This window comes from Corvus brachyrhynchos, unplaced genomic scaffold, assembly GCF_000691975.1.
Source record: "Corvus brachyrhynchos isolate BGI_N302 unplaced genomic scaffold, ASM69197v1 scaffold6, whole genome shotgun sequence".
Taxonomy (NCBI): domain Eukaryota; kingdom Metazoa; phylum Chordata; class Aves; order Passeriformes; family Corvidae; genus Corvus; species Corvus brachyrhynchos.
Genome location: NW_008238632.1, coordinates 1,586,998 through 1,601,561, shown reverse-complemented (window position 1 = coordinate 1,601,561; position 14,564 = coordinate 1,586,998). Strand labels below are relative to the sequence as shown.

The following is a 14,564-nucleotide window of genomic DNA, read 5'->3' as shown; positions in this document are numbered from 1 at the left end:
AGGAATGCCTACCCTATGTTCAGCTTTGAAAGCTCCTTGAGTGCTTAATTTGGAGTACTTGTGCTCAGAAGGACATTTGCACTTAAGGGAGTGTGCAAAGGCATTAGAAGACCACAGGGAATGAAGGTGGACTGGATCTGGAGTAGCTGAGGGTTCCCTATATTCCAGGTTAAAGACATCTAGAAGGGTAAGAGTGTCTTCAGGACTAAGTAACATCTTTAGGTGCTCAAACAAGTCGCTTTCTCCATGGACTGTTTAAAACAGGTGAATGGACATCTCTATAAATCTTCAGGGGCTTAACTTCACTGACCGTACACAAAGAAAGTCCTTCTAATGCCAGGTACCTAAAATTTTAGTGATGCCATGCCTAATTAAGACATTTAAAAGAGGCAATTTGCATTCCACACAAAGTTATGTAGTATGTAGAATTCTTAACCCGACTGTAATAATATACAATGCTTATAAACAAGGTCCTAAGGGAAAAGTGTTTAAAAACCTGAAAATAAAACAAAAAGGTGGGATAAAATGCAAATCAGCATTTTCATGTGGTTGGATCCTGCTTATCCACTTCCCCTTTGCAACATAAATACCTAAATGAGAAATTAACGCTTTCATCATGCTTCCCTCAGCCTTCTGGGACACCAGACTGCAACTTCCCATGCTGGAGAGGGAAGCTGGCAGAATAAATGCAACAGGGAGGGAAATAAATGTTATTCATGGCTTTTCTACAGATTTGTACACAATTTATACTGTAGAACTACGAGTTTGCACAAGGTAGAATAAGACAGACTAACATGATAACCTTTCTTTTGGTAACTGTGGCTGAACTAACCTGTCTGGATACCAGAAAAATATTAATATCATTATATGAAATATGCATGGTTAAGCAGAAGTTGATGACAAACGAAAGTAGTACATGATGGGTTACAAACTGACTGCAAGCTGGCAGCAAGTTTGGCTGAATGGGAACGACCACCTGGGAAGAAAGTACAAATGGAATTCCATGAGGGCTGGTCTGTACTTGTTTTGAACCAGAAAGTGAATACAAAGATGTGAATGTAGAACTGTCAGTGCAGTGGAGGACTGGAATATTTTACAAATAACAGACAAGTTAGAAGACTGAAGCAACAGAAACAGAATGAAACCTGTACAAAATGCAGGGATATGCACTTGGAAACATTTGTGGTAGAGCCTTGATTACTTGGTGTCTGCTGGAAATAGCAGCAGAGGAGGAGCAGGACTAAGTGATTAAGTCAGCTGCAGGATGACAACATCACCATGGCACAATCACCAAATCTGCAAGTGTTACCATAAGATGTACCAAAAAACGTATTTCCCTATGTGCCACAATAAAAGGCACAGGTGAGACCCCAGCTGTAATACTGCACATTTCTGGTGACTTCTCTTTCAGAAGAGATGAATCCAAAACAGAATTCCTGCACCATTTATCTATATCTTGGGACTGTAACAATGCCTGAGGCCTGTGGTATCATGATACAGTACACGCAAGTGCTATGTTCCATTCCTGGAACATATCATTTACACCCAGAAGGACTCTGAAGATGAATGGAGAGCCTCACTTACAAGAGGAGTCTTAAAAGAGCTTGGTTTTCTCAGTCTAGTTAAAATGAAGGAACTTCATCAGCGTAAACATCAGAGAGACAGAACTACTGAAACAAAAGCCAATGTAGACATTAATTAAGATAAGCCGGCCATGAATACATTTAGGATGTAAATCGGAAAAAGGTCTGTAATCATAAGAGCAAGAAGGTCAGAAACACTGAGAAAAATAACTGGAATGTCAAGAGCTTGAATTCATGATGTAGGAATACCAGAACTTGCTGCTGCATCTTAGGACTCTTAAACCATTGCAAATAGGTTGTTTCATCTTAAAATATGATGGAAGAGTTGAATGAATTCACTGCAGAGATTAAAGGAAAAGAGAACACTTACCTGAAACAGCCAAAGTCATCACGCAGGCACAGGAATTACACTGGACAGTGGGATCCTCTGACTCAAGCAGATCCAGAATTGGCTCAAGTAAACCCATTTGGACAACTAATTCTTTGTCAACTATTCATAAATTCAAGAAAAAAAAAGGGCAAATAGAAAAGTAAACAGTTAGTGATTTTGTGGAAAGAATACATCATCCGTTGACTGCTTTGGAGATCCACATTATGATAATACAAAATAGACCTAAGATGGAAACAGCCTGAAAGCCACTCTCAGTCCCTTTTTTTTTTAGGCCAGAAGGTCCCAAATAAGGTTAATTTCGGAAAGAGCAACTGCAGCTTTCCAATAGGTTCACAATTTAGTCAGGACTCCCCCTGACTTTTCTTTTTCTTCTGAGGTCTACCCTTTAAATATTATTTTTTCTTTGTAAATAGTGACATGATCTTATTTGCAGCAAAATCCTTAAAAAAAATGTAATGAAAAAGGCCAGCTTTGCTGAAGATTGACCCTGTCTTCTGCTGTTACGGACTGCGGGATGGAATACTTGTTGTGGCCCAGGTGCCAAGGAGTGCAGTAGTAGATGCAACAAGGACTCTGTTGATGAGGTGTGGTGAGTTCATGCCCTGTCTATCAACATAAACTTTATTGGGGAGTTTTTCTTCCACATCTCCCAGATTCTATCTCAAATCTATTTTCCCCTTTAGTTACAGAAGCAAGTGAATCTACTAAGAATTTAAATTTCTTTTTTTATTCTCTGCAAGCAATTTAAGACTAAGGTCCAGTTCATAAATAACCAGAAAATGAGCACTGTCTCATACAAAGAGTTTATTTCTAAGAGCTATATCTGTTGTTCGAAAGGAAAACTGTTGGCTGTAGATCCACGAATGAGAATAGAATTCCCACACTGGTCTGGGAATAATTTATCAGCCTTTGCACACAGATCCAAGAACTCTTGCCACATGGTATAATCTAGCTGGAGAGATCTGATATATCTTGGCGCCACCAGAAGCTATGTAGCTTGCAGTCAGAAAGAGACTCACACTTGTCCTATCAGGAACAAAAAAAACGAATCTGGATTTGTGTAGATGTGCCCTCCTTCTGCCTGAGTCTGGCTGAAGAAATACTTCTTTACCTCAAGAGAGATGTGTTGTTAATTACTCACTATTTCCTTCCAGCAAGAAGTTGACGAGGGACAAGGAAGACATCTGCTGCACCTCCAGGTCAGCAGAACGTAGTAAGGCATAGAAGGGTTCCAGATGTTCCACAGGCAGGGGGATGTTCACTGCAAGAATGAGAGGAAATATTCATGAGTCCCATTGTTCACCACAGTCACATTTTTCTCTTGATGGACTTAAGTCTCAGGTGCTCCCACAGACAGGCTGAGTGGTATTCATCTTCATTAAAATTCCAATTTTACTAGCAAACAGGGCAAGTTTCCTGAAGAGGCTTTGAATAATCAAGTACTTCAAAAACATCATGGGAAGGGAAGCAGTGTGCCTTGCTACCAAACAACTCATTCTGCCTCACAGCAGGTCCTTGTGTTGTGGCTACCTGCACTTTTTATGCAGCAAAAAATACATGGGATAAAGCTATCATACCAAGTGACAGAATACTCTCTTTGAAATAAAATTAAAGTAAACAAGTAGATAAATAAATTGAAACCCACTTGTTGCTAGTATTTCTACCTTTCTGTAGAATCCAAATGCTAGCTGGTATTTTATTTGGAATATCTAGGCAGACTCCTAACCATTAACAAATTACCTCAAGAGCCAAGTGCTCCCACAGAATAGCTGGAACAAAGAAGAACGTTTCCTTCATAAATCTTCACTACAATCTGGCCTCTAGAGCTTTGTCCTCTTTCAAAAAGTATATAATATAAAATATTAACTGGTCACTATGTCCATTTCCTTTCACCATATTTGACTGTGTTGCTTTCAGGAGATTCAGTACACACTGACTCTAAATACTTTGGGTTCTGCTGAGTTCTACAGAAGTATAACAATTTCATAAATAACAGTCTTTTATAATCATGAGAGATATCTCCTTATAGCAGAACCCAGAACTGACTCTGCCTACATGGCAATGACAGTTTTCCATTTTCCTTGGCAAACAACATAGCATGAAAGCAAAATAAAAATTTGCTTAATAAATCAAAAGGAGTTTCACAGTTTGGAACAATACTTTTATTTATAATTACATGAAAATTTTCTAATGCATGGAGATAACTTACTGTGCTGACTCATATGCAAGTAATAGAGGGCAGCTGACTGCTGTAAACCTGGGTTTTCTGAAAAGGATAAGGTCCTCAAGGCTTCCAGAGGGTCCTTTCCAAGTGGAGACATTTCAAAATCTAAAGATATAAAACGACAGCACAGGCTCAATTACATCTGAAAAGGGTTAGTTTACAAAAAGAAATTAAAATTTACAGCCAATCAAACACATAAGGGTTTTTGTACTACAACTCTATCAAGCCCATCTATCTTTATTCATGTTTCCATGGGCAGAAGCAATAGATGAACTGGGAAAAACCTGTCCATGGCAATGCCTCTTGTAAAGCTCACAAAGCCAGTGATTGGAAACAAGATAAATTACAACCTTTAGACACGTTTATGCTATCTGATATAAATGCAGGTGTTCTTGTTCTCCATAAAAATATTTATCTTTTTCTGAATCTTTGTTAAAATATATCTACTGAACACAGTGTTCTTAGTTAAGAACCATAGAAAGAGTATGTATTTCTAATTTACCACATCTGAAGTTCGCTGTGTTTCCTGTCTTGGGCATTGAAATAAAGGATTTAAGGGAACAGCAACATGGACGGCAAACAGGCTTGCCTCAGCCTCAAATTTCTAGCATGAGTCTTACCTGTTCTCGAGTATGATAGCTCCCCTATGAATAAACTAGATGTTCAAAAACAGTCATCAAGCAATAGCAGTCATGCATGACTTCTGTAAGTCACTGTACAATACAATATGTGGAATGGAGCAGTAGAGAGGAAAATGAACGGGACATTGAACCAATGAACAGAGTTAAAAAGGTAATGTATGATTGACTGGTGGAGCACACAATTATAAGATATATTTTCAGGCAATAGATAACAGCTGTGCATTAATGATTGAAATATCTCTATGAAAAATATCTAGCTACTTTACCTTCCATGGGACAAAGAAATGTGAGGGATGTGAGGGGCATGAGCTTTCATGCCTCAGTGCAAAACACAGCCAATATCTCAAGCCATTAGAAGCTGCTGACATGTCAAGACTAGCAAACTCCTACCTTCAGGATTAGGAAAGTGAGCGTCACAGAACTGCTTCATATAAAGATCAATTTTATTTAATAATTAGTAATACAAAGAGAAGGAGTTACCTGTGTATGCAAGGTTTTAGAGAAAACAAACAAAAATCTCTTCATGTGGTTTAATTCTGTTCCTGTCACTATCTGAACTTTAATCTGACTATCTGATTCTTCCACATATCTGTGGTTTTGTTTGGGAGAGTGATAGAGCCGAAACCACTCAAAATCTCCACTTGCTTAAAATATCAAAATTTTCTGCCCTGGCTAACAGATGAGTGTCATGATCAACCATGAAGTCTCTCCTTGCACTCAAATTGTCCAAACACTGTCTTCTTGTTATTATATTTTGTTCAAAACTGAGGATAGGCTTGCTCCCCCTTGGAATAAAATACAATAGTGTTAAAGAGGGATGTGTCTTGGTTCTCTTTGCGAGGCTTCCCTGCCTCCATTTGCCTAGGCAATAAGATTCGGCCACTCAGAGATTTAACCTTGGTTCTGCTTCCTGGGGGCTGTATGTGTCCTGTCGTGGAGAGTGGGACCTCCCTGAAAGCCCACATTGTCATCTGTGTACTGCTCTCAGAGAAGCTCTAGACTTCCTGCTGCTGTACCCCAGCTCCCAAGGATCCATGACAGACCAGACTTTTGAAGACTGATCTCAGAGAGGAAAGGATCTCTCAAGAAAATATCCACTTAGTCTTTTCAGGGAGCACCAGTGACTGCTACAAGGGGCCATTCTGGCCTCCCCTTCATTACACCTCATCCACCAACTGAGCTGGGATAGTGCCAAGACAGTTTCCTATAGAGTCAGGAGCATGCTAGCCTTTGGAAGAAGAAGTTCGGCTCTGGAAGATCCCACTGTATAACAAGCTGAAAGATCTGTCCCTATTCTGGATATGAATGTCAGGATTTAACCAGTGCTACAGGTGCAACAATCAGTGAACCTTATCAGCAGCACAGGACACACCACATTCACTGGATAATGACACCAGCTAACACCAGCTGAGGTTAATTCACACATGTTCCCAACAACCAGCTTCACAGCAATTAGTCCAAAGGTTGTTCCATGACAGAATTTCAAACACCATTAACCATGTCACACCAAGGAAAAATGTCTCTTCTGGCTCCCCTCACAAGATTGTTTCATGTTCCCAAAGAGGCAAGTAAAGAAATGGTAGTTCCACACCCTTCACACAAATGAAAGGAGGAGCCTGTGCAATTTTGTGTAGTAGTTTTAGCCCAAAGCTGCTAAACATAAAGCAATATACCCAATTAGTTGTGACAAAGCAAAACCAAGCAAGCAACGACCCTTTATCTTGAGATGAGGACTGGTTTTAGATTGGACAACCAACAAAATACATTCATCCAAGATGACTGTAGGAGTGAAATAAAAAAAAAAAAGTTTTCCTATTGATAATGTACCCTAGGACAGGACAAACAGGACATCACAAATAGAAAAACAGGGGAATTGGGCAGATAACCTGTAAAGGAAAGGAGACAGATGAAGAGTTATGAATCTACTTTGATTCAAGCAGAATCCCATGACTGTGATTAAGCTTGATGTCTAAAACGATTGCACAAAAGCACAGTTGCTTGGAATACTGAGAGCGCAGTAATGCTTGTCCCAGGGTGACTTTGATCTTCCCCATGTATAGCCCAGACATCCCTAGCATAAGTCCAATTGTTCAGCCAACAGAGAGGTGCACAGCTGTGCACATCACATTGTGATCTGCCCACTCACAGCTCAGCATCCAGTCTTAGCAAAGCCTGTGTCCAGCTTGGTCAGTTCCTTTTGACTGACTTCAAAGAAGTAACTTTAATTTCTAGAAGGACTCACTTTTATGAAACACGTTTACATGGGTTATGTATTAACGGTGGCAGAGCAAGAGAGTGACTGACCATTTCTACCTAGATCCAACTGCTGCACCACTTGAGCCCTTGGAGTCCTGTACACAAAGAAAATGCTCTGTAGTTCTGGCCTTTCCTCATCATCACCAAGCTGCTCAATACCATGCCAGAGCAGATCAGCCAGCAATCTACTTTCAACCCACAAAATCAATCTCCTTGCTTTTTCACAATGCTTTAGAAAGAGACAAGTCCTCTTACCTGTTTCAATATGCTGCAGAAACTCCTCTGCTGTCACCCTCTCATGAGGCTGTAGGATGGGCTTGTACAGCTGTCTGGTTTTAGAGCTGTTTTGTTTTAAGCATGAGCACTTGCTTATCAGAGTTAAGCATTCCTTGATGCCTTGCACCAAGTCAGAGGACATCCTCTGAACAAAGCCTATGAAGTCCCGCAGGAGCTGCATGCATCGTCCACATAGCTGACCCATTCTTGTTCCAACAGCAGCACAAATCAAGAAGAAAAGGAAGGAGATGGAAGAAAAGTTTCTTCTCAGTTTGTCTGGTTTTTGCACTAGCTTGCTTCCTCACTGTTTTTTCTGTCTTACAGATGCTAACACCACACCATGTGCAGCTGCTGTAAGGCAGACAAGCTTCTGTGTCCAAAAAGCTACATTTCACAAGGCTGTTTTCTGCAGATCTCCTAGAGTTCATAAATTATTATTTAAAAGGAGTGCACTGGAGACACACTCAAACACCTTCCCCTTGCCTGAAGAAAAATAAAATAATGACCTAAACACATTTCGTGGAGAACGGATGGGGTTTAGGTCATGGAGCATCCACCAAAGCCTGTATGAGGCTAGAAAAACTGGGATAATGGAAAATGCAACCTCAGTTTTTGTAAGGCAGCTTTCCACGTGAAAGGTAGGCACCACCTTGTCTGCATGAGTACAATCTGCAGCTACCAATTGGAGAGAGGAAGATTAAAAAAAATAAAAAGAGCAAGTGAACAGGTTTTTCCAGTTTTTGCTGAAGCGCAGATCAGAACAAAGGAGCTGTTGGACAAACAACTCATAACTCAGTCACCTGAGACTTTGCAAATCAGCAAGAATAGAAAACAGGGGGAGGGAAAAAAAAAAAAAAAAAAAAAAAAAAAAAGGCATTGGCCAAATGAATTTAGCACTCTTTTCCTCCTGTCAAGCAAGTCCTGCAGAGTGGGCTGGATAAGCTAGCAATGGGAAGATGCAAAAATTATCTGTGGTTTTCATGCAGAAAAAGGTAGTAAAAGGAAAACAATCACTTCTCCTTTTGCTTAATTCACCAGCCTGGTGCATGTGCCCACCCTTGGCCGAACAGTTTTACAAATGACCCTGGTTTAACTCTTGTAGCATGAAGTGATATTTGTAATATTGAGGGTTCCAGTAAAAACTGTTTTGATTCATGGTTACCTTAATTAGGGATCCTGCAGGTACAGGTCTGCTGAATGTTGATCACTTTAATTAACTTCTTATTCATAGATTTGGTGGATTTATTCTAACTATTGCATTTGATACATTTATTGGTAAGTTTCAGCCTCTCTCCTTTAATAAATCTTTATTTTCTAAATAAATCATGTTTGAAAATCAACCCTTTATTCTGCACCCATCTCCCCACACGCATGAACAGGCTGACCCAAATCTCTCTGGTCTGTTCAACAACTGTTCTTTTTTCTCTTGATGTAATTTTCCTAAACACAAATACTACTTGTCACAAATAAGCCTACCTACACTGGTAAATCAAAAGATATGAGACCTCTAATATATAATGCAATTCATTACAAAGAATTGGGACTTACATTTTTCTGGCTACTTCCTTGACCAGCTCTACAAACCCATTGAGTTCTGATCTCTGTCTAGCTTCTTAATGTTACCAAAGGCGGGGTTAGTATTTCTGTTTTCTCACCATGTTTTCTGGATCCTTTCAGTAGGGGTGTTCTAAAGCATAGGGAACCTACGTGATTGCCAGGTCCTACTTCTGCCACCACCTGCTCTTCACCTTTTGCTCATCATCTTCCACCCTTCAGCTTTCATCCTAAAAGCCTGTTATCCATCACATGCTCCTTCTGTCTCTTGCTCTATTCTGTCTAATGAACTGTAATGTTTAATTGTGAGATTCTTTAAAGGTACTTGAAAAAGTAAAAGTACTTGAACTGTACCGCACTGAGATGAGAAAACAACAAGACTGTTTCAATGAAACATTTGCTAGTAATGACTGCATTTCTGTAATGTTCTTACTAAACATTTCAAAATGTATTGTGAACACTAAAACAGCTTTCCAACACATCTGTAAAGAAGATATTGCCAAAATGGTTTAAAAACAAGTTTCAGAGGTGCTGAGCTCTTGCAACTCTGTTTTAGATAAGTGGGAGTTTAAAAAGTGCACGACACCTAAACATTAGGCTATAATTTGCCTGAAGGCATAAAACTCAGGTGTCCTGATACCTAGTTTGATGACTCAGTCAGGAAATCATTCTTTGATTTGAAACAACTACTTGAAAGTCAGTGTAGAAGGCTGGTTTGTGGATCTTCAAACAGACTCTGAAATCACAACAGCTGCTGTAAAGGTAAAGGTTGAAACTATAAATCCAATGTTTTTGATTGGTTTCATGACCTTGATAAGTTTCCTTATCTCACTGAATAAAATGTCAGCTTAACTCTGCAGAAGAGGGAAAAAAATACTAGTACCATAATAATGCTAGACTATTTTTTGTTTTTTTATTCTTGTACAGAACATGTTTCAAATAGTCAACGTCCCACAGTCCACATCTTGATTTTTGTCTCCAAAGGAAAAAAAAATCTGTTCCTTTGTACAGTGTTAAAAAAAGCCTCTCCAAAACATTTCCATTCTGTTTGTGTGCAAAAGAGACTTCCAAGCAGCAACCTTACTGTGTGAAGGCTGTTTGGAATTCTGTATAAAATGCATTTGGAAGTTTAAACCTATTTGCCAAAAAAAAGATGAATGCTGTAGCTAAATAGTACTTCCAACAGAAAGCTTCTACTGGTCCAGCATTTAATCTGCTGTGTAGCTTCTCTGCAAATGACAGAAAATACTGCTTTTGGGCACAGTCCCTTAAGCAACTAACACAGTAGGTTTATTTTGTTTTGAATCAAAACCAGAAAATGTAAAAAATATAATTGTTCATCTACCATTTTGCTCATGCAGCATTCCACTGCTTAAACTGCTTCTTGTAACAGAAATTCCTTTATCCAGTTTAAAATGGTGCATAACTTTCGGTTGCTCAAAAGTTGACTGGCACCGGAGACACATACACAAATATGCTTTCTACTCCTCTTTCATACATGACCTAGGGCCTCTTCGTGCTCACAGGCCCCCAAGCACCCTCAGGCTCTGACATAAATATTGGGGGGAAAAAAGGTATTTGAGCTATGGTAGCAAAAATTTAGCCCCAGGTTCTGGATTTTCAAAACACTGTTATCCCTGTGGTTTTAATAAATGGAAAAAGGATTTTTGCAAAGTGTAGGGGAGAGGCAGTGATTGAGAACTTACATTGTCTTATTTGACTTGTGTGCCAGTCAAATAAGAAAACAGATACTTAAATGCTTAAAAAGCAGTAAATGGAAAGAATATACACAACACTGGTTACTCAAGAATCCAAAACTCTAAGAAATTGAACTAATTAAATTTGCATTCTATAAATCTGTCCCATGTAATTTTTTTATTGCAACTTTGTCTTATACACATTTCTTTCATTCTCCTCTCTCACCTTCCGATTCAAGGGTGAGGAAAGCACCGTACAGTTTAGAAATATGTACGATGGCTGTGCATTAGTGCTTGTTTAACAACAGATGTGATTCAACAGGTTGTAGCTTCCCTAATGCCTAGCAGGTCTTTATTGTCCCCATACCTGCATTTGAGGCCTCCTCACTTGTACTAATTCAGTGCTCTTTAAACTGAATCTATGAAATCTTGTGACTATAAAATACCAACAGAAAACTATCAACAAATCGAAGGACTTATGTTCTCAAAATGGACCCACTATTAACAGAATAGTAGAATAAAATATAGAATTTGAAAAAAATGATTGAGAAAGCAGAACAATTGTAAACTCTGAGTCTAATGTGTGCAACTTACATTACTACTGAGCTCTTTTATATCTATATATGTATATATATACACACACACATACATACACAAAATACACATAATATATATAAAAACCCACACGTGTGTGTGTGTATGTGTGGGTGTGTAAATATTCACTGTTATGAATTCAGGAGAAATTCAGCTGAACATAAACAGACTACAGTCATTCAAGCAGGGAGGAAGCCAGATGTGAGGACTTGATAGATCCAGATTTGTGAAAATCTGCCAGGGGTTACTTCATTGCAGAGCTCTGTGGGCATTCACTGCAATTTCTGTAGAGTGGAAGTTGTTCTCACTGCATCTAATTCCTTGGCTGAGGTATTTGCCCATCCTCCTTCAGAGGGAGAGTGCCATCTACTGAAGCATTCCTTTGCACAGCTCCCTTGAGCCTTGTCCCACTCACAGATTGACAAAATCCATTCAAAGGGGTTGTAAAACTGAACAAGGTTTTACAAGGAAAAGCAGCTGCTATAGATGTGAATCTCTGCTGTAAAGCACCAGCTGCTTGTAAAGAACCAGGCCAAAGATGGTAAATACAACCACTGGCTTGTACAAGCCTGTTCTCCTGCTTTTGAAGAGATTAAAGACAACCTCACTCTCGGTTTCTTCATTCCTAATAAATCCTTGGAACTGAGATTACATTACCACTTTGTAACTCTTAGGAGTGGCATTCCCTGAAGGCACAATCCAATTTCACTGCTGACTATCAACCATGGACTTTCCTATTGATTCCTCCTTTTGTGTTAGTTCTCACAAGATGCACAACTACTCAGCCGACTCTGAATAGTGAGAACACCTGGTAACAGTCACCAGGAGTCTGGCTTGGACCAGTGATGACACAATATTATTGTGCTGCTTTGTCTTTATGTATTTTCCCATTGTCTTGAGCTTCATACTTTGCTGTAAATTTTCTGGACTGTTGCTGTACTCAAAGCAGCAGTTTGTGTCATGCTCAGAGATACTGTCTCCTATGATAATAATAAGCACATAAATTTATTTATTTTTTGGTATTTTTTTATTGCTTTGTAGCAAAAGAAAGTGTCTCTCACAGCTCAGAGGTATCCACATACCTTAGAGGTTTGAACAAATTGTATAAAAAGAAAGTTAAATTTTACAAGGTAAATTATCACACAAAGTCATGGACTCAGAGGAGAGGGAGACCTGTCAGGTTGTGTTTCATGTGAATACCCTTAGAAAACCACTGTTTTGATGTGTTTCAAAGCACAGGTGCATGTCCTGATGCTTTTGCTACCAAGGCGTTCCACTGAAGAATCACACAGCCCATAGCTCAAACATCATGTTTGGCAAGACAAGGAGTGAACAAAAGTTTGAAAGAACTTGCATTAATTGTCATTAGGCAAATATATTTGCCAAAATCTTACGATACATTTTCAAAAAGTTTCACATTGTAGTTTGTTTTTTTTTACCGCTGGGCACACGGTATGTTGTCTTAAATACAACAGATAACTGAGAGTAGAAGTCTTTCTGTAATATACATCCCCATGTATCTTATTTTGGCTTATGCCCGACAAATCTTTGTTGGTGCCAATAGGATTGAGTGCACCCTCAACATATTTGCCAACAACACCAAGTTGAATGGTGTGGTCAACACACTGGAGGGAAGGGATGCCACACAGAGGGACGAGGATAGGCTTGACGTGGGCCTATATGAGCTTCATGAAATTCAACAGGGCCAAGTACAAGGTTCTATACCTGGATCAGGACAATCCCAAGCACAAGCACAGGCTGGCAGAGAATGGATTGAGAGCAGCCCTGAAGAGAAGAACTTGGGGGTGCTGATGGATGAGAGGCTGGACATGATCCAGCAAAGTGAGCTCAGTGAGTACAGGGTGCAGAACGCCAATTGTATCCTGGGCTGCATCCAAAGCAGCATGGCCAGCAGGGTGAGGGAGGGGATTCTGCCCCTCTGCTCTGCTCTGGTGAGACCCCACCTCCAGTGCTGCAGCCAGCACTGAGGCCCCAACACAACAAGGACACAGACCTGTTCGAGCAAGTCCAGAGGCATGTCACAGAGAGGACCAGGGGGCTGGAACACCTCTCCTATGAAGACAGGCTGAGAGAGCTGGGGTAGTTCACATGGGAGATGAGAGAGCTCTGAGGAGGATATCGTACAGCAGCCTTCCAGTGCCTATGGGTGGGGGGGCTACAAGAGGGCCAGAAAGTGACTTTTTACAAGGGCATGTAGTGACTGGACAAGGGGCAATGGCTTTAAAGTGAAAGAGGGTAGGTTTAGTTCAGGTATTGTGAAGAAATTCTTACTGTGAGAGTGGTGAGGCACTGGCACAGGTTGCCCAGAGAAGCTGTGGATGCACCATCTCTGGAAGTGTTCAAGGCCAGACTGGATGGGGTTTTGAGCAACCTAGCCTAGTGGAAGGTGTCCCTGCATGAGCAATTCTCAGAACCATTAAGAAATAGAAGGAGGTGTACTGAATGCAGCCAAATCCCATGACAGTTCTGAAAACCTTATAGGCCATGGTAAATTGTCTTCTCTCACAGGTTCATTATCAGAGATCAAGGAGCCTCTTCATTAATAGTGCCTTATCGTTGGTTACAGCAAAAGCTGTAGCATGCGTGCTGCACTTGAGATACACATCTGTTACCCCTATCCCTACAGAAATGAAAACCTTAAAAGGAGAGAGGGATTTGTTTCTCTCTAGGCCAGACTGTTCATCAGTTAACCACACTGTTTTTATTTCAGCACCAACTACTCGTTGGTTGCTGCCTCCATAGAATGCTACACTTCAAAAAACTTAATAGCCAAAATAAATAGATCTAACCAGTACATCACTTTCCTTACACATGAAACAGTAAACTAGCATTTGGGGATTATGTCTGCTTCTCATCTTCCATGCCTTTTTCCTTCCATCAGTTGCTTTGGGCTGCCTCCCAGTCATTGTCCCCAGAATTCAAAAAACCCATGTCAAAATGGCATATGTATCCCTTCCTAATTTTTTTGTAGTGGGTTGTTTTTTGTTTCCTGCCTCAAAAAATAACAGGCAATAGCCTTTTAAAAAATAAATCAGCTGTGTAAGATTCAAGAAGAGTGAACTGCTCATCGATGCTCTCAAGTAAATGGTGTGACTCTTGGGGCTGTCCTGTGCACGGCTAAGAGTTGGACTCGATATGGCTCCCTTCCAACTCAGAATACTCTGTGATTTTGTGAATTTTAGGACTTGGCTAGCCTAGACACACCGCTTCGTGCATCAGTCAGTGGCTGCTCACTCGCAGCCCTCGGCTGCACCTTTTTGGTGGTACAGAGACCTCTCGGGCGCGCTTTCCCCGAACGTGGCGCTGCTGTACCGCAACCAAGCGACG

General features: G+C 40.3%; 1 protein-coding gene across 3 annotated transcripts in view; it reads right to left on the bottom strand.

Moving 5' to 3' along the window:
• LOC103617646 (vacuolar protein 8) overlaps positions 1-8,032 on the bottom strand; it is a 26,218-nt gene extending 18,186 nt beyond the window's left edge. For 2 of the 3 annotated variants that reach the window (XM_017737222.1, XM_017737225.1), the window contains exons 1-4: positions 7,351-8,028; positions 4,184-4,303; positions 3,116-3,235; positions 1,954-2,073 (exon numbers count right to left, since the gene is read on the bottom strand). In XM_017737222.1, coding sequence (XP_017592711.1) covers positions 1,954-2,073; positions 3,116-3,235; positions 4,184-4,303; positions 7,351-7,576 — 586 coding nt within the window. In that variant the 5' untranslated portion in view covers positions 7,577-8,028. Of the gene's footprint in view, positions 1-1,953; positions 2,074-3,115; positions 3,236-4,183; positions 4,304-7,350 lie in introns of all 3 variants that reach the window. The other variant, XM_017737224.1, reaches the window with a different exon arrangement.
• Between the last annotated feature and the right edge of the window lie 6,532 nt (positions 8,033-14,564).